At 41.0% G+C, this 25,849-nt stretch overlaps 3 protein-coding genes and 1 pseudogene across 7 annotated transcripts; 3 read left to right on the plus strand and 1 right to left on the minus strand.

Annotated features, from left to right (window-relative positions):
• On the plus strand, window positions 1-3,042 carry LOC124020684 (annotated as a pseudogene).
• A 703-nt stretch (window positions 3,043-3,745) lies between these two features.
• LOC124020665 (zona pellucida sperm-binding protein 3-like) lies at window positions 3,746-6,882 on the plus strand. Its single transcript, XM_046335908.1, has 8 exons — window positions 3,746-4,371; window positions 4,458-4,573; window positions 4,755-4,855; window positions 4,973-5,147; window positions 5,531-5,642; window positions 5,905-6,017; window positions 6,144-6,217; window positions 6,446-6,882. Exons 1-8 carry the CDS (start codon window positions 3,916-3,918, stop codon window positions 6,673-6,675), a joined length of 1,377 nt encoding a protein of 458 aa, XP_046191864.1. The 5' UTR covers window positions 3,746-3,915; the 3' UTR covers window positions 6,676-6,882.
• On the minus strand, window positions 6,813-19,431 carry LOC124020664 (Friend leukemia integration 1 transcription factor-like). 4 transcript variants are annotated; one of them, XM_046335906.1, is made up of 10 exons: window positions 19,309-19,431; window positions 13,866-14,071; window positions 12,814-12,983; window positions 11,355-11,558; window positions 11,165-11,239; window positions 9,364-9,435; window positions 9,084-9,146; window positions 8,903-8,950; window positions 8,499-8,582; window positions 6,813-7,915 (listed from the first exon to the last, which is right to left on the minus strand). In XM_046335906.1, the coding sequence occupies exons 2-10, from the start codon at window positions 14,003-14,005 to the stop codon at window positions 7,392-7,394; spliced, it is 1,380 nt and encodes a 459-aa protein (XP_046191862.1). In that variant the 5' UTR covers window positions 14,006-14,071; window positions 19,309-19,431; the 3' UTR covers window positions 6,813-7,391. The 4 variants fall into 4 exon arrangements, with proteins under 4 accessions (XP_046191862.1, XP_046191859.1, XP_046191861.1 ...); XM_046335903.1 differs by having other exon boundaries at window positions 19,185-19,379; XM_046335905.1 differs by lacking the exon at window positions 19,309-19,431 and adding an exon at window positions 18,623-19,040.
• LOC124020666 (protein C-ets-2-like) lies at window positions 17,779-25,738 on the plus strand. 2 transcript variants are annotated; one of them, XM_046335910.1, is made up of 8 exons: window positions 17,779-21,791; window positions 22,043-22,124; window positions 23,059-23,136; window positions 23,309-23,383; window positions 23,528-23,728; window positions 23,996-24,268; window positions 24,518-24,636; window positions 24,775-25,738. In XM_046335910.1, the coding sequence occupies exons 2-8, from the start codon at window positions 22,043-22,045 to the stop codon at window positions 25,054-25,056; spliced, it is 1,110 nt and encodes a 369-aa protein (XP_046191866.1). In that variant the 5' UTR covers window positions 17,779-21,791; the 3' UTR covers window positions 25,057-25,738. The 2 variants fall into 2 exon arrangements, with proteins under 2 accessions (XP_046191866.1, XP_046191865.1); XM_046335909.1 differs by having other exon boundaries at window positions 17,785-21,791; window positions 23,026-23,136.
• The last annotated feature ends 111 nt before the right edge of the window (window positions 25,739-25,849 follow it).

Genomic DNA, 25,849 nt, shown 5'->3' on the forward strand with positions numbered 1-25,849 from the left:
GGCAGAAAGGTCTTGAGGAGCTGGGAAAGCAGTCAAATCAAATGGAATACAGGATATTGTCTTCGTTTGGAGAGAGACAAAAAAAACAAGTGATGTTGCAGCTTCTATGCCATCTGCTTTTACTGTGTCTGGTACCATCTGTGGGTAAGTGGAAGAGAAAGGAGTTAGAAATGGAATGCTTATATTGCAATGTTATCATATACTGTGTTTGTGTGTGCATGCATGTGTGTTTATGGGAGAAGCTAATTGGTGTTTAGCTTTGTATATTGACTTGTGCATTATTACATTAACAGCATTGTTTAAGCCACTCCCACCCATTTCCATCATAAGACTGTAGCTCCGTCCTTAGGTAATATTGTCAGTGAAGATGATCAATCAAAAATCTCTACTATCCTTCAGTTCCTGCACCAAACTTTCATTTTACTTTGTTCTTAGTGTAATCAATATCTTTCTCTTTCAGTTCCTCTGTTTTGCTTCACCTGTGTCTTCCCTGCCATCTCCCCACTGGACTGTATCAAGTTCCCTCAGAAGTGTCCTCCAGGTCAGCTATGTCTGTCCAGCAAAGATGTGGGGGAGCGCGGTGAGAGCTCCTTTAGTTACATACATTGTGTTTGTGTGCCCGCATGTTTCTGCTTGAGTATGTCCACCTGAGTGTGTAAAGCTCAGTTGTCCTGAGTCTGCACAACTCTGCCAGGACCTAGGATCAAGAGAGACACTCAAGTGTTTTAGTACTATATCTCTTGACACAATGATGAAAATAATCATGACCTCTAAACCTTCAAGCTGCATACTGGACCCAATTCCAACTAAACTACTGAAAGAGCTGCTTCCTGTGCTTGGCCCTCCTATGTTGAACATAATAATTGTCTCTCTATCCACCGGATGTGTACCAAACTCACTAAAAGTGGCAGTAATAAAGCCTCTCTTGAAAAAGCCAAAACCTTGACCCAGAAAATATAAAAAACTATCGGCCTATATCGAGTCTTCCATTCCTCTCAAAATTTTTAGAAAAGGCTGTTGCGCATCAACTCACTCCCTTCCTGAAGACAAACAATGTATACGAAATGCTTCAATCTGGTTTTAGACCACATCATAGCACTGAGACTGGACTTGTGAAGGTGGTAAATGACCTTTTAATGGCATCAGACCGAGGCTCTGCATCTGTTCTCGTGCTCCTAGACCTTAGTGCTGCTTCTTTTGGAGAGATTGGAAACCCAAATTGGTCTACACGGACAAATTCTGGCCTGGTTTAGATCTTATCTGTCAGAAAGATATCAGTTTGTCTCTGTGAATGGTTTGTCCTCTGACAAATCAACTGTAAATTTCGGTGTTCCTCAAGGTACCGTTTTAGGACCACTATTGTTTTCACTATATATTTTACCTCTTGGGGATGTCATTCGAAAACACAATGTTAACTTTCACTGCTATGTGGATGACACACAGCTGTACATTTCAATGAAACATGGTGAAGCCCCAAAATTGCCCTCGCTAGAAGCCTGTGTTTCAGACATAAGGAAGTGGATGGCTGCAAACTTTCTACTTTTAAATTCGGACAAAACAGAGATGCTTATTCTAGGTCCAAAGAAACAAAGAGATCTTCTGTTGAATCTGACAATTACTCTTAATGGTTGTACAGTCGTCTCAAATAAAACTGTGAAGGACCTCAGCGTTACTCTGGACCCTGATCTCTCTTTTGACGAACATATCAAGACTGTTTCAAGGACAGCTTTTTTCCATCTACGTAACATTGCAAAAATCAGAAACTTTCTGTCCAACAATGATGCAGAAAAATTAATCCATGCTTTTGTTACTTCTAGGTTAGACTACTGCAATGCTCTACTTTCCAGCTACCCGGATAAAGCACTAAATAAACTTAAGTTAGTGCTAAATACGGCTGCTAGAATCCTGACTAGAACCAACAAAAATAGATCATATTACCCCAGTGCTAGCCTCCCTACACTGGCTTCCTGTCCAGGCAAGGTCTGAGTTCAAGGTTTTACTGCTAACCTACAAAGCATTACATGGGCTTGCTCCTACCTATCTCTCTGATTTGGTCCTGCCGTACATACCTACACGTACGCTACGGTCACAAGACGCAGGCCTCCTAATTGTCCCTAGAATTTCTAAGCAAACAGCTAGAGGCAGGGCCTTCTCCTATAGAGCTCAATTTTTATGGAATGATCTGCCTACCCATGTGAGAGACGCAAACTCGGTCTCAACCTTTAAGTCTTTACTGAAGACTCATATCTTCAGTGGGTCATATTATTGAGTGTAGTCTGGCCCAGGAGTGTGAAGGTGAACGGAAAGGCTCTGGAGCAACGAACCACCCTTGCTGTCTCTGCCTGGCCGGTTCCCCTCTGCCTGCCTCAGGACTACCTGGCATGTTGACTCCTTGCTGTCCCCAGTCCACCTGGCCGTGCTGCTGCTCCAGTTTCAACTGTTCTGCCTGCGGCTATGGAATCCTGACCTGTTCACCTGGACGTGCTACCTGTCCCAGACCTATTATTTGACCATGCTGGTAATTTATGAACGTTTGAACATCTTGGCCATGTTCTGTTATAATCTCCACCCGGCACAGCCAGAAGAGGACTGGCCACTCCTCATAGCCTGGCTCCTCTCTAGGTTTCTTCCTAGGTTTTGGCCTTTCTAGGGAGTTTTTCCTAGCCAGCGTGCTTCAACACCTGCATTGCTTGCTGTTTGGGGTTTTAGGCTGGGTTTCTGTACAGCACTTTGAGATATCAGCTGATGTACGAAGGGCTATATAAATAAATTAGATTTGTACAAATAACACCATTAATGTAACGCGAACTCAGCCATAAACACCTTTAATCTACAGGAGAATTCAGTGTGACGCTGTATGAGAAGAGCTGTGTCCTCTCCGCCCTGTGTGGCCTGACTGGTGAGAAGTAAGCCATGGGCCTCAACTTCACCTTTACCAATGAATGCTGTTCCACCCACCTGTGTAATGGAGCCACAGCCCCCTCTGCCTTCGACTGGACTGGCTCTGCTCTAACTCTCCTCTCATTCACTCTCTCACTGTGATTTACCCATCTTTAAATATAATGCCACTGCTGCTAAATTCATAAGGAAACCATGACCACATTCAGTTGGCTTGCGTCGTCGAAACGTTTCAGATATAAATGTGAGGAATAGAGCTGGCATGATTCCTTGGCTTAATTGTCGGAGAGGCATGTTTGTTATACATACTGTATTTCTATCTGTCCTTTCCAAAACGTTGTATTCTGTTGAATGTGGCCCAGGTGTTTAACACAAATATGTGTGCTTCTTGTACATTAAAGATATTTTCCATTGAACTGACAATTTTCTAGAGATGAGCAAACACACACATGGTTTTTGCTCAAGTAATGTAAAAATAATGTGCTTAACACTTCTTTACATCTAGGCATATAATTAACAATATCCCACATTTATCTGTCATGAAAGTTGAAAATGAGAGCTAACAACATACAAAGCATTCACTGTATGGATAATAACTTGTTTGGATATAATCTATAATTGTCTATTTGTATTTTTGTCTAGTCTATCACAACTAATAGGCAGGCATAATCATCTATTATAATATTTTAATCCAATGTATCTAATATTTTCCCTGCAGTTCAAATGTCCTCGGTGGCACGAGCGTTGTGCGACTAGATCTCCAACAGCTGTTTTTGATTCTGGCTCATTCTACAAGGAATATTGCGCGTTCACGTTCTAGTTGGAACTAAGAAACTCGGAAAAATTCGACTTGCCAACTGGTTGTACACGTGCGGTGATCAACGAATTAGCAAGTCGGAAATGTCTAAACTTCCTAGTTCCGACTAGTATTTGAACGCAGCATACCTATGGATATGAATTGACGCAGGGCCTGATTTTGCTCGAGTTGTTGTACCATTTTGGTACAGGAATATAGATATGTTTTATATTTTCAACTTGCCGTTTTTGTTTCTTTTGCATTCTCTAAGAGTAGAGGGAGGCTCAAATGCACGCCAGTCTTCTGTGAAGGTATTCGCCGAAGACTCACCATCTTACCTCGAACTACCTGTGTTCCAGCACTCAAGGGTGCCGCTGGTAGACAAGGAGCATTTCTCCCCAGTCCGTGGAACTGGACACGAACAATTACCGGATAAAGTTAGGAAAATACTGGTCCCGGTGTACCCAACACAGAAGCCCTCTGGTCCCAAAAGTCAAGCCCGCGAAGTGATAACACTTTGTAACATCAACAAGATGTTCGTGCAGGTAAAGAAAAACATTTTGGGCACCGGGAGTTCACTGTCTCAACTGACACTCGGAACATGCCAAGCCAATAAATCTACAAAAGTTTCCCTCATCTTCGAATACGACCTCGGTCTCTGTGGGAGCAAGCGCTCGGTAAGGTTTGTCAGCATTCCTAAGCCTACATTTCCCAGAAATAACTTGCTGATATTGACATAGGTCTTCTTATTTTCAATAAACAGTTAGTAAATAATCGCGTGGCCTACTCCAACACTCTCCGATATGAACCCCCGAAGCTCCAAGGGCCTATCAGACGAGCTGCACCATTCACCTTGCGAGTTGTCTGTCATTTCAATAGGTGACTTGCAGTATTTACACTAGTTTTGTGATTGGATTGATGTTTACCTTGAGTTCATGTCACTGGAGGAGTTATCATTCCATACAAAGAAAAGGACATAAATGATAACAGGTTGGCACAACATTTTAAAAGTTGATTTATAGTCCATGCCAATTATTTACATTTGCTTATTTCTTTCCAGATATCATTACTCCTACAAAATAGGCTACATGATGAACGTGGTACACAAGGTCTCTAAACCAATGAAGAACAGAACCCGTTCCATGCTCACTGCACGTAATGGTAGGGTATAGATGAGTCATTGATCTACAGTAAATGAGTAGTCCTCATGTTATAAAATGTACTTAAATGAGCCCTCAGGTTATCGAAAGATCTGACTACTCATTCTCTCTCCCTCAGCTCAATGGGAGAGACTTGCCCCATCCGATGGGTACTCTATGGGAAAGCCCATGTACTTTCAGGTTGAAGTGCCTTCCATGTCTAAAGATGGACGTCTCTATGTCCACTCATGTAATGTGACCATTAAGCAGTCACACTCCTCTACGCCTCAGTTCACTGTCATTGACAATTTTGGGTAATGTAGACATACAGTATGCCAGATCACTTCTATCAGTATCATTTGCACAGTACTTAGCTTTTAAAGAGGCAATCAGTAGCTGAAACAATAACAAAGAAAACCCCTGCCCATGTTTTGGCAAAAATCTGAGGGATGGGGCTGGAGAAATGTAACCACTCTCAAATTCATAGAGCAAGCAATAGATGCAAGTACTGCCCATCTATGACATCAAAATGATAGTTTTGGGTTCGGATGTTGTACCACAGTTATATTCTTCAAGAATATATGGGTACCTATCATTTATTAATCCAAAAATGAATGTAGCAATTGTAGATTGACCTTTTTTTTGTTTTTTTGAAAAGGAACTTCTTGGATTTAACAGTAATCTATTTTCTGCTCAGGTGCATGGTTGAGAGCAAAAACAACAGTGGCTCCAGATTCATCCCATATAAAAGGAATGTTGTGAGGTTTACCATGGATGCCTTTCTGTTTCAGGGAATGACAGCAGGTCAGGTATGTTAAGGATGCACTCCGTTCGTAAAATGCAACCGTAACCATAGTCAACTGACCAGTAGTTGAACTTGAGTGCTATGACCTCATAAGATTTCCTATGCAATACATGGCCTCCATCAAGCATTATAACTACTGAGCTTAATATTTTTATTTCCCTTGTCTATGCAATTCATTTGACTGAGGTCCTCTGACACTACATTGCATTGGAAGAAGTATGTACATAAGTATGCAAACTGTAGATTCTGTGCCACATTTGAATCAGCTCAAGCCGCCTCTTCAGCCACAGCAGCTCTACATGTACTGTGCTATGTCTGTGGGGAGGTCTGTCCCCTCTTCAACTGCGAAGGCCTGCACTTACGATTCCGCAGCAGGAGGGTAAGCCCTGCTAATACTGAAGCTGTCTGATACTTTATCCATATAGGCCCAAAAGATGATAGAAAACCATGAATAATAGAAAAAAGACTCATGTTGCTCTGACACATCTTGGTCTGGTCCTATCAGATGGAAGGAGCTGTATGGAGCTTCTTCAGTCTGCTCCTGTTGTGAGTCCACATGTAGCTCTGCTGTCCCCTCTGGTGAGTACTGTTCCTACAAGTGTATCTTTGCATTTAATTACTGTTTGGTTTTGCGAGGTGGTTTTGGTAGAGTACTTTTTTTGCATTTGTAAAGATGGCCTCATTATGATATGTACATTTTCTAACATTTACACACAAGGCTTAGCCTGTCACCATCAATGAGTATACATTTAAGTCAGTCTGCGTCGGTGAGGATGTTTGGCATCTAACTCGCTCTGTGTACTCTAGCCACCACCAAGATGGTCACCAGCAAGTCGTGGTCTGTGGAATACAGCACAAAGCCTGCCCAGGAGTTGACAACAACCTCACATCCAGAGACCGTTGTGGCGGGGCAGTTGGGTGTGAGGCAGGTGGAGAGACTTAAAGAGAGGCCTGTGAAGGGATTTGCTGTTGTGGAAGTGGAGCAGGTCTCTGAACCACACAGAATATTCGAAGAGTTCTTTGGTGTGGACAAATAGACAGCAAGTGTGGTCACTGCCCGATGTTCATGTCGATAATTCATTTTGGCAATAAAACAAATTACTGATACACCATCTAGTTAATAATTTTGTCAGTTAAAATGATCAATGGTTTGGAGAAAAGAAAGGAGACCAACTCAAATATACAAGTTCCTTTTTATTAGCATTACTACAGGGGTAAATGTTTTATTGCTACAATTGTATGACACATTCTGTACAATGATACTTTTACAAATGTTCGATCGATGAATATAGTAATTGCGATCAAGACCTCATAACAGTTTTAGCACTTCCCACACTCAGTGACTTTCCCCTTAAAGTCATTCAATGACCTCAATGACATTTTTAAACAAAATACTTACCTAATTGAAAAACGTGGTTTTCAAACAACTGAATCACAGGCTATAATATGAACAAATTCTCAGCCTCCATAGTTGAGAAATTCAAAAAGGCAGAACCTTCATGGCTATCCCTTGGTCTCTACTCGTCATCATTGCTTCTTCACATTGTTTACCCTCTTCCTTTTGCCTATCTTATGGTGCCTCTGCTTGAAGATGTGACGTGAGCGTTATTGTCCATTTTACATTCTGTACTAACAACTCACATAGCGTTACAATGTAACTTAGATGTTAAAGACCAGATACATTGTGGATGTTATCTTTATCAGTCTGTTCCAGGAAGCTCTGCCATCCAGTCTAGTGCAAGACACCCATACCTCAATAGTATGAGCTTAGGTGGGAGTGAGTCCCTGGGTGCCTTGGCATGGGAGACCCCGGATACATGGGGCTGGTTGTTGAGTTCCAGTATGTTGTAGACGGCCCAAAAAAGTTCCCAGGGGACACGGGCATAGGGGCGGCATGCGTGTTCATGAAGTTAATTTTTGGCTGGTGGCTGTGGTAGGGCTGGGCATAAGATACCTCAGTCTGGTACTTCACAATGCCCCCTTCTCCGCCGTGGCTCTGGTGGGCCTGTGAGATGCCCTGGAAGTCAAACTTGTAGGCGTAGCGCTTGCCGTGCACCTTGGTCATGATGTTCTTGTCGTAATAGTAGCGCAGGGCACGGCTCAGCTTGTCATAGTTCATGTTGGGTTTGCTCTTGCGCTCGCCCCAACGCTTGGCCACCTCGTCTGGGTCAGTCATCTTGAACTCGCCATTGTTGCCCTCCCAGGTGATGATGCTGGAGTTGTTGCTGTCCGACAGCAACTCCAGCAGGAACTGCCACAGCTGGATCTGTCCAGAGCCTTGGAAGAGAAACGGGACAGGGGGTGAGGGGAATGGATGCATCAAAGGGCTGGATTCTGTTAAAGCGAGCAAGATCTGTTTCTGAAATGCTTCTCTTAAGGGTAGGATTGTTTATAGATTAGTATAGTTTTATCCATACACACCATTTTTCTGTATTTGTATAGATTTGTTGTTTTTTTGTTTTTTTTGCTTGAATATCCTTATCTACTATTGTGTATTGATTTCCATTTAATTCTTTATGCGATGTGCACTGCACAGAACACCGTAAGAATTATCACTGTGAATCATTGTCATTTTTATTTGTCAATGAATCCCTTAAGGGATAGGTTGCCAACTGGCAATTTGATACAATTACATTTATTCACATGCACCATTGATCTCTCCTTCTAGTGGACTATTTTGCTATTGTCATATCAATCTATGTCCCATGGGTGTCTGTGTCTGAGAATATAACTTGCATAAGAGATATACCACCAGGATTCTAAATACACTTTCAAGTTTGAACTACTTCAGCAAATGTGACCTTTTTCACTGTGTGTCATGGAGAGAGACAGAACGTGGGTGGACCAGGCAGAAACCTACCCACAGGCCTGTGAGCGCTGGGGTCAGGCAGCCTGTATGAACTGTGTTTGCCTGTTCGTTTCTTGGAGTGGAGGGCCTGGCCTTCTGTGAGGAGATACAGAATTAATTCTGTCAAACAGGGTTATTCTGGTTAACGGGAGACAATAGTTAAAATGTTTCAGCCTAGTTTAGCTGAGGGCGAATGTATAATGCTATCGTCTAGGTGGACATTTTTGTCAATGTGCCATCCCAGACAGGGGAGGTACGAATTCATTCTCTTTTTAAGGAATACCTCTGTTCTCCTATTCAATCTTTTTTGGAGTGTTACAGTTCATGACACCAAAGCAGACAGTGTAAAGGCCACATTTGTCACCACCTTTTTGGTTCACCAGTTTTACATGGTTCATTATGGGATATGCTCTCACCTGGGTTGGCTAGACGACTGCTGATGGGACCTAATGCTTGGTATGGGTCTGCAAGGAAATTAAGGATTGGAAAGGTTAGATTGTTCTGTTAAGACATTGTTGGCTTGACTATGGTGCAACGGTTATACCAGTATTACAACAAACTAGTGTCAGGAAACGAGAAAGCAGTACAGATGCACACCTTGTACAATTCTCGGCGGAGGCTCTGTGACTCTGGTGCTGTGTTGGTGCTCCATGGGAGAACCTAAATCATAAACATGATGTATTTATCAGTTTTCTCCATTATTATTCCATCTTGAACTACAAAATTCTTGACTTAATGAATTTATTCTGCCTCCACTGTGAAACACCGTATTAATAATTTCTAGAACTAATCTGATACAACTATTAGTATGAATCTGCCTTAGTGCTCACAAGAAATGTAAAGCACTGAGAATGAGATGTGACGTCGGTTATTGTACCTTTGGTTACTGCAGGCAGCATGGGGTTCGATGACCAGCTGTTCCTTCTGCCTATCTCCTCATAGCTGTTCTCTGCTCAAAAAGAACGGAGGGTGAGATGAGGCATCCACAGGAAGAAAGTTGAGACGGGTAGCAGGGTGAATCCATTTGAATTCCATCACTTTTTGACAGCATCCATTTGAATTCCATCACTTTTTGACAGCATCCCTTTTTATTTAAACAAAACGTTCCATAATGTTTGTACATGTCAGAAGTTTACATTTTGGACTTGAATACCAAAACATTTGAGATAAAGGTGCTCAAAGTTGACCCATTCTGCATACCATACCATGAGACATCTATGTCTACATCACCGGCAAGTATAAACAGTTGAATATGATATCAGTTAAAAGGTTTTTCAAATAAATTATGAGATTTTTAAATTAAAATGTACTTTTTGACCTTAATGTTAATTATCTAAAAACGTGTAAACTCTTTCTTCATATGCATATGTTGTAGATTAGACCCTACTTTACATCATCTGAGGTTTTTGTGATGTGATGTAAATGTAATGTGCCCGCCATTGGTTGAGACAACATGTTCTTGAATACAGGGTGGGTGTGAATTATAGAAATAGAATGGACCTATATTTGAATATGAAATCTGAGTTTCAGTGTTTATTAATTTGTTTCAGGTGAAATTACATTTTTATTTTCAAGAAAGTATAAAATAGTTTGACAACCCTGTTTGTAAGCTTTTATCTGTTCCAGTGATGAAGACATAACTGTCTCGGAATGGTGGGGTTTGTAAAATAGGTCAACTTTGAGCACCTTTTATCTCTTGAATGTTTTTGCATTTGGGTCCAGAAAGTAACTTAGTGAGAACTTCTACAATGGGCAAATATGTCTGGAATGTTTCATTCAAATCAAAAGTGATTGAATTCAAGTGTATTTACCCAGCAGCCATAGACGGAAGGATTTTTTCCAAACACAATCATGGTATCAATAATTGCTTCTATTTCACCAGTTGCACGTCAGAGTATTTGGACAGACTAAGTTATAAGGATAATTTAGTTGTAATGTCAGCCTGTGGTACCTCAGAGGGCCTTCAACTTGACATACTACATGAGAGGGTTCAACACTGACCTAGCCTGCAATGTAATTTCCCAGAGTAGCTCAAACTGCGCATGCAATGTTTCCAAAAATTCCTCCCATGTAGCAAGATACTCCCTGATCATCAAATGCACCACTGAGCATTCCCATAGAAAACAATGGGGTATTGTCATCAATGGCTTCGTCCATATTTATTTTAGTCTATGGAAGGAAGCCCAAAAACTGAGACTTAAGAGTGATTTGAGGCAGCCAGAAGAAAACAGAGAGCTGAAGATGGTCCAGTATTCCTTGGGTGAGTGTCCTTTTGCCCGGGCCAACTCTGTTGCCACTAGATTGTCAATTGTGTCCCAAAGTGGGACCCATAATCGCCCATTTCTCTGCCGGTGCAGCTGTTTCCTGTCTGAAACTGACTTGAGACGTGGACTCGTCAAATAGTTATCAACTCAGGGCAACGCTCCGCCAAAAGACTTTAAAGCGCTCTAAACTATATAATCTGAAAAGGCAACTCAAAACTTAATTTTGAAGTATTTGATCTGCCTCAGAGGTTTGAATAAATTATTCCTGCCACAAAACCCCTCCATTTTAATCCCCTTCTCATTTTAAGGCTGTTTATCTCAATGATCGCTACCTCCAGGTTCTTTATGCATGCAGTTTAAGAATTTTACACTCACTGTGTTCTTGGTAATGAGTTGTGAAGTTAATTGTCTTACCTGATTTAACCTGAAGTCTGGGTTGTTGCTGTGTGTTGTTGGTTGGAGTTGTGGGGTAGGAGAAAGTAGGGCTGCCTACAAAGAGATTCAAAGAAGGTTACAAAATGGATACATAGATCAATTATGTCCTCGTGGAGTATGAAAACAGTCAAATGAAAACGTTCTACGAGTCCCAGGCCGTAACCCTTACTCTGCCGGAGGTAATTGAGGTGGCCGAGCAGGATGTCAGTGTTGTAGGCGGATGTGAGGCGCATCATATCCTCCTTGGTCATCTTGCAGAGGGCCTTGCCCTCCAGTGTGTGGAAGTGCCTGATGTCCACCTCCTCCAGGCTGTACTCCTTGATGGCCCAGTCCAGCCACTGGCGCACATGGTCCTGGGTCCACACCTCAGGGTCTGGGACCAGGAGGAAGAGGAGGACAGGGAGAGAAGGAAGAGAGATTGGTAAGTTGTGGTAACAGGAGGTTGTTGTAACTCACACAGACCCATCATCTCATCAAGTTGAGAAGTTACTCTTTTGAGTAAAAAAAAAAAGTTAAATGTAAATGTTTTCTTCTCCTCAAATGAAACTTAAGGTGTTTTTAAATGTACAGTAAGAACCCAAAGGTGATGTATGAACCTCATGAATACCCCAAAATATCAGACAGTTTGTAGAAGCCTAGCCTCTGTCTGTACCCTAGGGCAGGGGTTCCCAAACGGTTTTGCTTTGTAACCCACCAATTGAGTTGTCCTTTTTGAGTCAGTCCTTTTTGAGTTGTCCTTTTTGAGTTGTCCTTTTTGAGTCATTGTCTAGCTTTTATTTAGTTTATTGTTAACATTCAAAGATTATAGGCTATTATTGAGAAATAAATAGGTCCTTTATGTTTTCTACATACTTTCTATTTGGTTTAAGTTTATACTGAAAGCGTTTTCATCCAGTGTCCCAGAAGTGGGTCCTGACCATCATCAACTTTTCTTTTTCTTGAGCGGATGGTCAAGGGGCTGGAACATAATTACAAATCATTTGTTGACTGCAAATTGACCTCAAGATGCCCAAACGGATATTTGAACAAAACATCATTTCAAACTTTGCTTACATTTTTTAATCTTATCTATTATGTGTGGGAATACTTTTAACAGATTTCCAAAATGTAAATCACTTGTAGCTGATTTGCTGGTGTTTTTATAAAAAAAAATGTATGTCCCAAAATAAAAAATACAATTATCAATGTTGTTTTTGTGTTAAGAATTTGGGGGGGCCTGCCCTGCCCTGCCCTAGGGTCTTCATTGTCCTTGTTTAACACAGCTGTGATGTAATATCCGTATTATCAAGGCCACTAGAATAGCTTGGCCTGTGTGACTCAGGCTTAGAATCAAACCTTGTAGTCTTGTCTATTAATTGTATAGATTTAACACACCTAATGTCTCATGTTTGGAATGTCATCTTAGGTGGAATCTCCCAACAATGACTCACTGGCTGGATTCAATTCCATAAATGTGCTCCCTTCCCAGTCCCTAAAATCTGCTCTTAATGGCTGACTCCCAAATGATGGAAGATCATTTAACAAGTGAAGGCAATATGATGGGAACACCATCCCAGCCTATTCTCTTCGCAGATCCTTGTGTGCCTTAGGATCTGGGCAACCCTCTGCTGAGTGTGTTGGCACCTCACCTGCGGGCACTATGACTCTCTTCTCCTCTGTGGTGCTGTTGGGCGTGGTGGCGGTCTGGGGGCTGGCGCGGGGCTCAGGGTATGAGGCCTGGTAGGCCAGCTGACCCCCTTCGTTACTGCTCATGTGTCTGGAGCGTTTGGTCACACTGCAGTCCACAGGGGACTCACGACTGTTGAGAGAGAATGGGGAGATGAGTAATATTCTGGTATGATTCTGTGTGATCCTGTTGCAGTATTTATTATGGTGATGGTAAACTCTCTTGAATGTAAAAAAAATATAACACTAAATAAGTGGGAATGTGGTATATATAACACTAAGCGGGAATGTGGTATATATAAGGCTAAATAAGTGGAAATGTGGTATATATAACACTAAATAAGTGGGAATGTGGTATATATAACACGAAGTGGGAATGTGTTAAATATAACACTAAATAAGTGGGAATGTGGTGTGTATACATAACACTAAGTGGGAATGTGGTATATATAACACTAAATAAGTGGGAATGTGGTATATATAACACTAAATAAGTGGGAATGTGGTATATATAACACTAAATAAGTGGGAATGTGGTATATATAACACTAAATAAGTGGAAATGTGGTATATATAACACTAAAGTGGGAATGTGGTATATATAACGCTAAATAAGTAGGAATGTGTTAAATATAACGCTAAAGTGGGAATGTGGTATATATAACGCTAGCTCAGTTGGTAGAGCATGGCGCTTGTAACGCCAGGGTAGTGGGTTCGATTCCCGGGACCATACATAGAATGTATGCACACATGACTGTAAGTCGCTTTGGATAAAAGCGTCTGCTAAATGGCATATATTATTATTATAAGTGGGAATGTGTTATATATAACACTAAATAAGTGGAAATGTGTTATATATAACACTAAATAAGTGGAAATGTGGTATATATAACAATAAATAAGTGGAAATGTGGTATATATAACAATAAATAAGTGGGAATGTGGTAAATAAAACACTAAATAAGTAGTATAACTTCTCTCAAAGACTGCTAATTGTGATGCACCCTCCCCTCACCTGGTTCCGTTGATGTGCTCTCCTCTCTTCCCAGGGTTCTGTGCTCCCGGCCCGGCCCACTCCGGCTCGGTGGGTTCTTGGCTCTCTTCGGAGGCCTGGCTGAAGCTTCCCGGTGACGTCATCTCGCCCTTCATGTGCATGGTCGTGGCGGCAGGGAAGGGCGACTCGAAAATGGACTGGTCCTCGCTCACCACGGACAGTGCTTCCTGCCGGCATGGACAAACAGTGGAGTCAGCGGTTACGGTAAGTATGGGCCACAACCAGTCATGTGATGATGGTAGCCAGGAAACTGCTCACACCTCTGAGGTTTTTCCACACTACGTTGAATGGAACACGCATGATGAAATGTTATACCCTAATGAGTCTTGTTCTATTGATGAAGGATTTATTAATTCACGTTTCTAACTTTGTCATATTCCAGATGTCTTTAGAATATGTGATTGGTGACATGGAAAATAGAGGATTGTGGCATGAAGTTTATAAATCACTGTCATTATTGATCAATTTAGCTGTATCATAATGTTTGATTGCAGTTACTTGCGGAACACTGGCATCGACGTTTGGAGAAATGAGAGCTTCCGTGATCTTTGTCACAGTTTTAATTCGTTGGGATTGGGGTGATGGGGGGGAGCTTGGTGGAGTCAGATCAAGATTTGAGACACTTTCTTTGTGCTGCTTCCTGTGTTTAACGCTGACAATGGCCCCCAAACTCCAAACCATTCTTCAAGATGGCACTGTGTGTGTGTGTGTGTGTGTGTGTGTGTGTGTGTGTGTGTGTGTGTGTTGTCTGCGAGGGAGTGTTGTGTCTATACAGTGGGTAAGGATAGGCCTTGTTTTTGAGTCTTTGTGTGGGTAAGTATATATGTGTAGGTCTAAGTGCGTGTGTGTTTAGAGGACTTCACTATTGTCTTTGTGGCTCGTACGTCAGTGCCGGGCTTTTTCGGTGGCCCACAGGAAATCTGGCCCCCATGTGCAGAGAAACCTTTGGCACAGGCCAAGGGAAAGGAAACAGAGGGGGGCCACTGTGTAAAGATGTGGCTCATTTTTAAACTGGAAAACAATCTAGGGTTGATGAAGGTAGGGGAGGATTGGGTACGTCGGACATCAAGAATACACAACCTTGATTGAAGTTCAAAGTGCCACACTTCCATTGTGTTACCTGAGCATTGTAAAGCGTTTCATGCATTGTACACATTTAGTGGCATTTCCTTCGTTAGACTAACAGTGACAGGACTGTTAGCTATAGCAACATTTAAGCTTAATTGAATGACATTAATATATCAAACTGACATATTATTTCAGTACTCATACTGAAATGTTAGTACATGTGATGTTTGTTTTCAGTGATAGAGGAACAACACATCACAGGTCCACCACACTTTCCTCCCTGACCGTTACCCTCTCTCTCTCTCCTTTCTTTGTCTTTTTCCTCTCGCTTCTCTCTTTCTTCTCCCTATCTGTCTCCCTCCTCCTCTCATGTTGTGCAGAGGTCCTGACAGCAGAAGTGAAACTAAGGGCTGAGCTGAGAAGAGGTTGAGGCTGAGCAGCAATGATTCATGGAAAGTGTCATGAGCACCATTCTCATATTGTAATGTTATGCATTGGAGTGATCAATTGTTGAACTTCTTATATTTCATTAGGTTCATTCATTGTTTCAATGGCATGTTTGTGCATTCACAGCCCCAAGCTCATACACCTGCTCTTTCTCTCTCGCCCCCCCCCACCCCACCCACCCACTCCCTCTCCCTCTATAGCTTGCAAACTGACACAAATATACCGAATGTGGCCTGACCGCCAATGCCACAACTGACTTCCTGTTCAATGAGTTTCGTAGAAGCTAGGCCCTGTTGCTGAGGGACACAAAATATTTTTGAAAACAATTTTGTCTGCACACACATTTTAAAGTTCTGTCAGTTCTGCTGTCAAAGTGAAATTCTTTTTTTTGGTTCATTATATTTGTGCATTATCACACTTAGGCCATTTTTATCTATTGAAAGGTTTGTACCGAATGTACTAGGCCCACCTAAGGCTAATACTAGATACTGCCATAAAACGGGCTGTTGAACAAAATACAAAAGCCAACAGAACCATACACAGGCAGAACATGTAGGACTGTAAGATAGAAGTCTGTTGTCTCAGGTTCAGCTGCTTAAATGGTTGATGGTTAGCAGCACATCAGATAATCATCTTATGAATCACCCGCATAGGGTGGTGCTCACACAGTTCACCAATAGTGACACATCCTTGTACCACAACCATACTACCAACTGTTGTGAAACATCCTTAAATTCACAACAGAACTCTAGCTTAATAACCTCTATTGGAACTCAAACACAGTGCAAAAGCAAACAAATATTTACTTGTCCAACAGCTGCTTCCCACCTAATCTCTCTTACAGTTCCTAGATACAGTTGAAGTCGGAAGTTTACAAAACTAGTTTTCCAACCACTCCACAAATGTATTGTTAACTAACTATAGTTTTGGCAAGTTGGTTAGGACACAAGTAAATTTTCCAACAATTGTTTACAGACAGATTATTTAACTTATAATTCACTATCACAATTCCAGTGGGTCAGAAGGTTACATACACTAAATTGACTGTGAATTAAACAGCTTGGAAAATTCCAGAAAATGTAATGGTTATAGAAGCTTCTGATAGGCTAATTGTCATAATTTGCGTCAATTGGAGGTGTACATGTGGATGTGTTTCAAACCCACTGCCTATTTGCTTGACATCATGGGGAAATCAAAAGAAATCAGCCAAGAACTCAGGAAACCAATGGTAGACCTCCACAAGTCTGGTTCATCCTTGGGAGCAATTTCCAAACATCTGAAGGTAGCACATTCATCTGTACAAACAATAGCACGCAAGTATAAACACCATTGACCAACGTAGCCGTCATACCGCTCTGGAAGGAGACGCGTTCTGTTGTGAATGTATTTTAGCTTTGATCTGTGCTTATGGTGCCTTTCAACAGAGGTCTCGCATTGCAAAGAGTTGGTCTACCAAGGTGAATGTTCATTGCCAAACAAGAAAATATTGACTCCGCTAAATATTCAATCGTCTATGATTTTAAAAAGTCAATGGATAAAAAGTGTACATCTAAAATAAAATTCATTATGCTATTGTTTATCACAATTTAAATGAATAAATAACTGCCCATTGAAACCAGAGCCATATATCAAGAAACTGTTTGTTTGGCTTATTGTATGCAGTTGATCACTAATTCACTACGGTGATCCATGTAACATGTGACCAACTCTGTCCTCAATATGGTGTAGAAGCCAAGAAAGCAGAAGTAGAGGTTGAATCGAGCTGATTTTGCAAAGGCCTGCAGCAGCTGCTCCTTCCTTCATGCAAAAACATGTGGTTTTCACAACTTTTGATATGGCGACATCATAGCTTCTGTTACATGGCTTTTAGACAGTAGAAACATAAAGCATGTACTGTAGCTGCCAATAATAAAGGATACACATGGAGTGTGAGCACTGTAGTCTTAGTTATATTCAGAGTTAATGTATTCACATTAAAACATTGCAGTGCCTCGACACATCCAGTGACTTGATTCTGTTTTGCAAAGACTCCGTTGCCTTTTTCGTGTGGATGGAGCGGAAATGTGTGCGGAAAGTCTGAGGTTTGAGACAGGAAGCCTGCAGAACTCAGATAACGACACCTGACAAGCGCTCCTGTTTGCAGTTCAGGCCTCTATATTCTTTAAATAACTTTGACAAAAACAACTGACTTTATCTGGATGTTTTAGAAAATATCCATGTTTCAGTAGATGGGCCATCATATTAAGTTTTAAAAGTGTGTGCGTGTACGTGCGTGCTCCTAAATTACGCTCTCTATGTCACTGTAATGTAATCCATTTTCAGTAACCAGAAGTAGCCTACTTATTCCCTCCCTCAGATTATCTGAATCGTAGCCTAAGAATGTTAGTCCTATATGTTGTAATAGCTATAGGGTATGAAGAAAAGTAATAATCATTTTGTTATACGTTTCTGGAAGTGATTTGATTTCAGTGGACGAGAAACAGGATGGACACCTGCAATGAGTGAAAGTAGGCTAAAGTTGTTGGTCCAAAACGTATACAGTTTAATAACATTTTAATGTAAATGGCTTATTCCAATGCCTTAGCTACTTCAAAATATCATCAACATGGAACCAATTTCAAAACCTGTTAAATCGTTTATTTCGTTTCGTTATTAGCCTCTAAATTGATGTGTTTCGTTCTGCAAATGGGCTGAATTGATCGTGAGGTTTATAACCTTGGCAGAATTTCCATTCGTTGTGTTAGTGCCTTTTCTCAAAGTTGAAGGTCCTTGTTGCTTTACAGGACACGCTATTTAATCGGGCACTACATATTTTGTCGAACTATTCGTTAACTGTTTGGTTAAATTCACTCTTATGTGAAAATAATAATCGGTATTGCTATAACAAGGAATACCTCAATACCTTATGTTTGTAATTGATGCTGTTCGGTTGTCAGGGTTTTTGCCCCACCTTCATGACAAAAATGCGTTTCAGAACCATTAGATAAGTCAATATTTTATTCATTCCAAATCTAGTAGCCTAGTTATTCTCATCAATTTCGATAAGCTTGAGATCGTCTCTACATTACCCCCATTTTAATAATTCGATTAAAGAAGTCATTTGCTGAAGTCCTTTTGTTAATTGGATAAAATAATCCTAACAGTTATTCATATGTTGTGGTAATTATGATTTAATGTCGAAAGAAATGTAAAATATGAAATACCAGTCATCTCATGGATTTCGATCCTCCAACTCTATGGAAAGTAGCCTTCTACTCCAAATACGTTCCATGGCGCCAAGACACCTGCAACGAGCGCGCTCCAATAAACTTGTACTGATTAAGATTGCTTGTATGCTGTGTAATGTGCCTCAAAGGTGTCGTCTTTATCATCAATTGGGACAGGTACATCGCTTCTTTTTAAATCACCTTGAACTTTCTTTAAACTAGCATATTGTGATTTTAACCCAGGAACGTCTGCATTAAACTTGATTAAACGAAACAATTAAAATAGCGAGTTTTGCGCGCCCCTTTTTACGCGTGCAGTGCTGGACACCATTTCGTTTTTATCGGTGTGTAAAGATGTAGTGGTTACTTGTGTTATTAAAGAGCCGACATACAACCACGAACGGGAAGGAAGAGGAACTTTTGTACAAGAAGGAAAGAGTGGGGACCTCGCATCACCGCTTTGCCTCTCTCACTCAGCAAACAGAGACGTGCTAAACAACTCAGTGGGTGGCTGCGTATCGTTTTCACAAGCGACATAAAAACCAGTTCAATCGCCTACCTTTATCGTACAGTCCATTGTAGCAGTCACTCAGTCGTTGATTCTCATTTAGTCATTTAAACACGTTATAACTAGTCTGGATAGCCTGACTGAATCGCATCAACCCATACACAAGCGCATTTACCCTTTGGCGCAAACCATTGCAGCAACAATTCTTGCTTAGTCCATAACCGGATGGCAGCTTTTTTCTCTCTCTCTCACTCTAAATTGGGAAGTGAAGTCACTCTAACAACGCATTAGGGCTGGGTCCCTACTGGTGAAACGACGTCCTTTTTAATTTCTTAGAACATTGCACACACAAACCTGCTGATTAACCTACAAATCAACGATGACAATCTTCCTAATCTGACTGTGCCTAAAAGTTGATGAGGCTGATGATTGGACATAGAGCAATAAAGGTGCAGATATGGTTGGGCTTCTATAGGCTTTGCTCCGAGTGTTGTTATCATTCAGCAATGTTTTGAGAAATATGATGCATTTTGAGGTGCACAAACACATTACATAATGTGTGTTCCAAGCAACATGTAATTTACAAATGAATGTAGGCCTATTTCTAATTTGTTTTTGGGCATTGTTGAGATGAATACATTCGCTTGTCATTCAAAAGCCTGTTGCAACTTTCTAAGCTTAAACTTGAATAGCCTCACCATAATAACCATAGTGGTAATGAACATTGTATACCCTTCCTGTAGTTTTTTCTAAATATGACTCCGGAAATTGCAACTGATGTCAAAAAAATCTCTGACCGCAAACTTGCACACTGTGATAAAAAGAACCTCATCACAAAGTAGGTTACAAAGTAAGACCGTGTTCCCCTTAGCAAACGAATCATCAAACGTTCTATGTAGGAAAGGGCATATTTTAAGACCTTTACTTTCTTAGTCTGCAAGTCGGCCTATAGATGGTGACTATAGATATGGCTATAATCTGATAGACCCAATGCACTTCCGTGAGTTTGAACGTAAAAGGTGACTTTAAACAAATTCAGAAAACATTGTTTTATTATTTAATAGTGTGCAAAGTTAGACAATAGAAGATGTGAGTTTCTGTATTTCATTAGAAAATATGTGTCTTTTTAAATTAGCAATGTCCATGGGTTTATCATGAAAGCTACCACACATTGCTTATGTCTCAATCTGGCTTTAACGCATGCATGGAGTAACCTACTTTAGTTTGTCTATCACCATAATATGTTCAGAAAATCGAAACTTTCTTTGGCCTTTTATGTCAAAATAAATTCAACTAAATAAATATCCCAGCTGAGATGATCCCAAGCCCTTTACAAGGCACATTAATAGCCTACTAGTATGCCTAGATTTAGTATGCATTTTCTGTCTTATTCATTTAAATGTTTCCTCATTTGTGAAAGGAAATAACGAAATATATTTGAACTGTCCCTTCAGTCCACTGAACAATGTTTAGGCCCATTTTTATGTATTAAGATAATCTATGAGACATTTTGATTAAGGTTATAGCATTGTTCAGCTTTGTAATATTCTGGAGTTTTTCATTGTGTCATTCAGTTGGTAAACCAGTTGACTTGATGATGGACTCTTCATCATTAGGCCGGCCAGGAGGTTGTGTAACTCGAAACCCCTTGTGTCCTTGTTTGGAGACGGGGGGTCCCAATCACGACTCGTGTGTCTCCCACACCGTGCACGACTTGGCAGCTCACTTTTCCAGATGTATTTTTTTCTCTGCTGGGGAAAATTGCGGTGTTTGTTTATACAAGGCGCTTGTGTGGGCCTTATCTGCTCAGGCCACTCACACCGTGATTTCAGAGCTTCAGCATGTAGTTTACGGGCTATTGTTCTGTCGAATGGCTTCTAAAGATATGCTCATGGCCTCCCACCTCATTATAAGCAACTTGCAATTTCTGATTTTTAAAACACCCTATCTGTCCTCCGCCCTGGCTGGCATGGGTTTATGCTTTGTCGATGTTGCCAAGCATAGAAAAAGGTCATGATTTCCATAGATTTTTTTAATGAACAAGTCAATAGCCAATTGATAGGCATACAGGCGTTTTGGTGTAGCCTATTAGGTCGCTATTGACCTAATTGGGGGAAAACATTTTCTCAGTACATTGATTGGCTAGTTTTATATTGGCCTAATTTAAATAAAATAATTTGTAGATCAAGTTGTATTCCTATAAAATATATCTATGAATATACTAAAACTCTCCATACATTATATGATCATGAATGGGTTGTCAATTTATCATGGGAGTAAGATAGCCAATTGGGCATGCAATGTTAATTAGATTTTGGGCGCTCAATTGACCATTTTATGATACATTTTTGTGAATGGGTGTGTGTCTGGCTGCCAAATCTGTGTTCGTGAGTCGTGGCTGACGTCACGGCCAGTTAAACAGCAGTTTTTTGGGACCGGGGAGTCACGAAGCAAGAGGACACATTCCTTTGCACCGGGGAGCAGGCACGCCCCTCAAAGCTCCGCTGCTTTATAACGGGACTGGGTCGGGCAGAGGGAGACAACACAACTGTAACTCTGAACTCCAAGTGGAAGCAACTGTTCCCGTCAAATACGTACTGGGATACCATCCTGAAATCCAACGAGAGAAACATAGACACCAGAGACTCTAAAATAAAGGTAGGATTTTGCCTCCTGCGAATTTAAGTTTATGTATGCAGCCTGCAAGAACACTTAAAATGATTAAGAATGCAATATATATTTACATTTTCAGAGACTATTTTAAAGAAATCCGATTATACATACATGTAATATATATATATATATATATATGTATATATATATGTGTTATACAAAGATGTAAAATTGTATGAAAAAGATGTTCCACAATAAAATGGGCATGACATATTTATTCCACTTTTTCCACACAGATGGATATGTACCAAGCTGGATATTATATGGAAGATTTCAGGACACAGGAAGTCCCTGCTGGTTTGGACTTTGCATCATATGGTATGTCATGTTCTCGTTGGATCACTTATTGATAAACACTGATCAATGCATCAGTTCAGATTGAACTACACCCCAAACCAAATAACTGCCACCAACGCCACTAGAATTATGATTAATCATCAACTTTATTAGTTATCATTGTACACTCTGAAAATAACTTTCAGAGTGTCCACATGTTTCTATGATAAGATTTTGAGCTATGTTTCCTGTAGCTCTGTGTAGTAGTTGAAGGACAACGGAAATGTTTTTATGCATAGTTAGTATCTCATCAGCCCTGTCAGAAACTCAAAGTGAGACCTTGACATCTGCTTCTTCTACCCAACCGAGGGCTGTGTCAGGAAAAGGGGTGCTGGGGTGTGTGTCCATGCACTGGTTGTAGGAATGTCAGTCTGACTGAGGGAGGTAGAGCGAGACGGGGTGGTCGGGTTAAAGACCCTCCCGCTCTCTTTCCCTAATCCTTTCCTCCAGACTTCCTTCTCCAACAGATTTAGAGCCCCTCTCCTCCCCCTTCATCACTACTCTGTCACACTCCCTCCACTGGCGTTTCCTCCTCTTTCCCTCTGTTTCCCCTTCTCCCTCCATTCAACTCAAATGGGTATGGTTGAGATTTTGTTCTGGGTGCCTCAAAATAGTTGTTAATTAAATAGATCTTTTGATGTGTTATTGTTACTACTATTAAACGTAAATAAGAATAACGAGTAATAGTAGTAGACCATAACATTATTATTGCTTCAAAAATAGCAGTTAGACAGTTTTTAGAGATAATCTTGTAACCCTTTCATATCAATATAACTTATTACATTCTAAACCAATTCTATTTCTATTCCATTTTGAGTTCTGTTTAGATCTTTATGCCTTTTGACTCATCCCAATCCTTCTCTTCTATCTCTGTGACCTCCAGACTACAGTGATGAAGACCTGTCTTTTCTATTAGACAGTAAAGGACCCGAGCAGCAGTATCCAGAGAGTTATGGAGAGCTGCAGAAGAATCCATGTCCGTACGACAACAAAGGTACGCATATGAAGACTCTTCTAGAGGCTGTTTAACAACCACTTTATTTGACCACTCTGATAAGCATTCTGGGGGAATAAATCACGAGATAGGCCTGTCAGTGACCATTGACTAACTTCCAATGTTGCTCACGTGTTTTATTGTTGACGTCTTTCATTCTTTTCCCCCCCAGTAACCTCCAGTGACTCTGTCCTGTTCAACCTGGATTCATACCCAGAGTTTAACTGTTGGGCATCATACCCAAGTGGTGAGTGTCAGTCCCCTGTTCTCGAATCCGTATGTTTCTATCATTTTGAGAATGATTCTATTATCAACACCTGTTGTAGTATTAGAAATGAATGAATATTGATCATGATTGTTCATTCCTTTTTCTCTCTCTATTCATTATTAGATGGGCTGACTTTGGACCAGTCTCAAGCGGGGTTCCAGGATTCCACCCAGACGTACCACAGCCTTGTGCCCCTGTGTTCTCCAGCCCAGAGTGGACAGTTCAGCCCGGGCATGGAGGATGCCAGCACCAGCAACTCCTTCCTCCCTGGAAAAGGAACGAGCCACAGCGGGTCCCCCAGCACTGTCAGCCTGGAACACCTCAGTAAGAAAGACCACACATTTGAGACATAATGCAAAAAAAAACAAATTAACCAATGCATGACCATTAGGCATATTTGTGTTTAGAAACATATTGGCAGTTGTTGTTTTTTGTAGGCTGTGTAATGTCTAATTCAAATCATTTTTCAAGCTGTCTGTTATTACCAGCTCTTCTTTGTTTATTTAACTTGTAAAAATAACCACACAGAAAATCTATAGGCTATGATTACATGGAAAATATATGCAATGTCTAACTCCTCCTCTTCCATAGGTGAAGCTGAACAAAGCTACACCCGTCACTCAGGTGAACAACTGTACGACTCAGAAGCACAGAAGACGTCACCCTCCTTCTGGCCAGACTACCCCTCTCCCAGCTACAGCGCATCCCTGCTGCCCCCTCACCACCCTCCATCTTGTTCCTCAACCCCTGGACCACAGCAGCCTTCAGAGCAATACTGCCCCCGTGTGGCCAAACGCAAAAATACACACTCTCAAAGACACGAGAGGGAAAGAGGACAAGTGATGGGAATGTCAGTTTATCCAGGTGAGACTAGTCTTTTATCATGACTTATCATTACTAATGTTATACAAGAGTGTGTGTGAGCGTGGGTAGTGTGTGTGAGCCTGATTGTGGGTTTGCTGGAGAATGTGCTTTTTTCATTACTGTGTCTTTTAAATTGAAAGAAATTCATAGTATATCTCAAGAGTAGCAGGCAAAAACAACTTTTGTTTGCAGTCTAGGGCTAAAGATAATACAATTCTGATTCTTTTCATGTGCATTTTCTCTCTTCAGGATCAGGGCCCATCCAATTGTGGCAGTTCTTACTGGAGCTGCTTCTAGACTCCGCCTGCTGTACCTTCATCTGCTGGACAGGAGACGGTTGGGAGTTCAAGATGTCCGACCCAGCAGAGGTCAGTTTCTCTACTGATTGTGAGATTTTTACCACTCGCACGGGGAGTTGGAAACCAGCATAGGATTGAGCAATGGGAATATGCTATCATGTGTTTGTGGTTATTTTTTAACAATCACCCCCTTTGTGTTTCATCCAGGTGGCCAAGCGCTGGGGCCAGTGTAAGAACAAGCCCAAGATGAACTACGAGAAGCTGAGCCGTGGCTTGCGCTACTACTACCACAAGAACATCATCCACAAAACCACGGGCAAGCGCTACGTCTACCGCTTCGTCTTGGACGTGCAGGGGATGCTGGGAAAGACGGCACAGGAGGTCCTGGCCAGCATGAACATTTTACCCATGGGGACAGAGTCCTCCTGGCAAGGCCAGGGGACACCAGTATCATCACCAGTGTCCAGCGAAGCATGGGCGTCGCAGTAGAGGGAGTGTACCAGCAGCACTGGTTCTCATTGGTGCTATTGTCTCTTGATAGTGTTATGGCTACATCACTAGAAATATGCTATGTAGAACATGCATGCCTCTTTGACATGTAGAAAATGAATAACATCGGCTCTATTCATGGGATTTCTATCTGCAACATTAGACAATGTTCGGTGTAAAACTTTTATTACCAAGTGATACAGTAGTAGCCATAGCTGTGGGAAGTAGGCGTGTTGAGGTTGCTGCAGCACTACTAAAAAGTATGTAGTAGCCTTCAATTTGATTAGGTTTTAGTGTATGACTTACCTCCTATTAACATCAGCAGAATAAGAGCTCAATGAAACGGTAAGTCCAGCTGTCTCCAATACTGATGTTCTTTATGGTAATGACATGGTTAGTGATGAACAATCCTCCTCCATCCTCAAGTACTTCTTGCCCCCTCTAAAATAATGGGTGCATGACACCCCTGCTTAGCACCCATGCTGTTGAACAATGTTTGACATTAACTTTGACTGTGAGGATCTGTCTATTTTTATACTCTTACATATCTACCTCTTTTATTGCTGACAAAATAAAGCTAAGAGGGACAATGTTTGTTCTGTTGAATATGTGTGATTTACATGATTTAGGGAACACTGTTGTTTGTAAAATGATTGTAAATAAACTGTACATAACTTGAAAATACTATTTACATTTTCTGTATTATTTCGAAAGGTATAAAACTAAAATGAGCAGGCAAAAATATATACAAATAATATAATAGATTCGTTAAGATAAATTCGATATGACATTT

Source organism: Oncorhynchus gorbuscha, unplaced genomic scaffold (assembly GCF_021184085.1).
Source record: "Oncorhynchus gorbuscha isolate QuinsamMale2020 ecotype Even-year unplaced genomic scaffold, OgorEven_v1.0 Un_scaffold_874, whole genome shotgun sequence".
NCBI classification, from domain to species: Eukaryota; Metazoa; Chordata; class Actinopteri; order Salmoniformes; family Salmonidae; genus Oncorhynchus; species Oncorhynchus gorbuscha.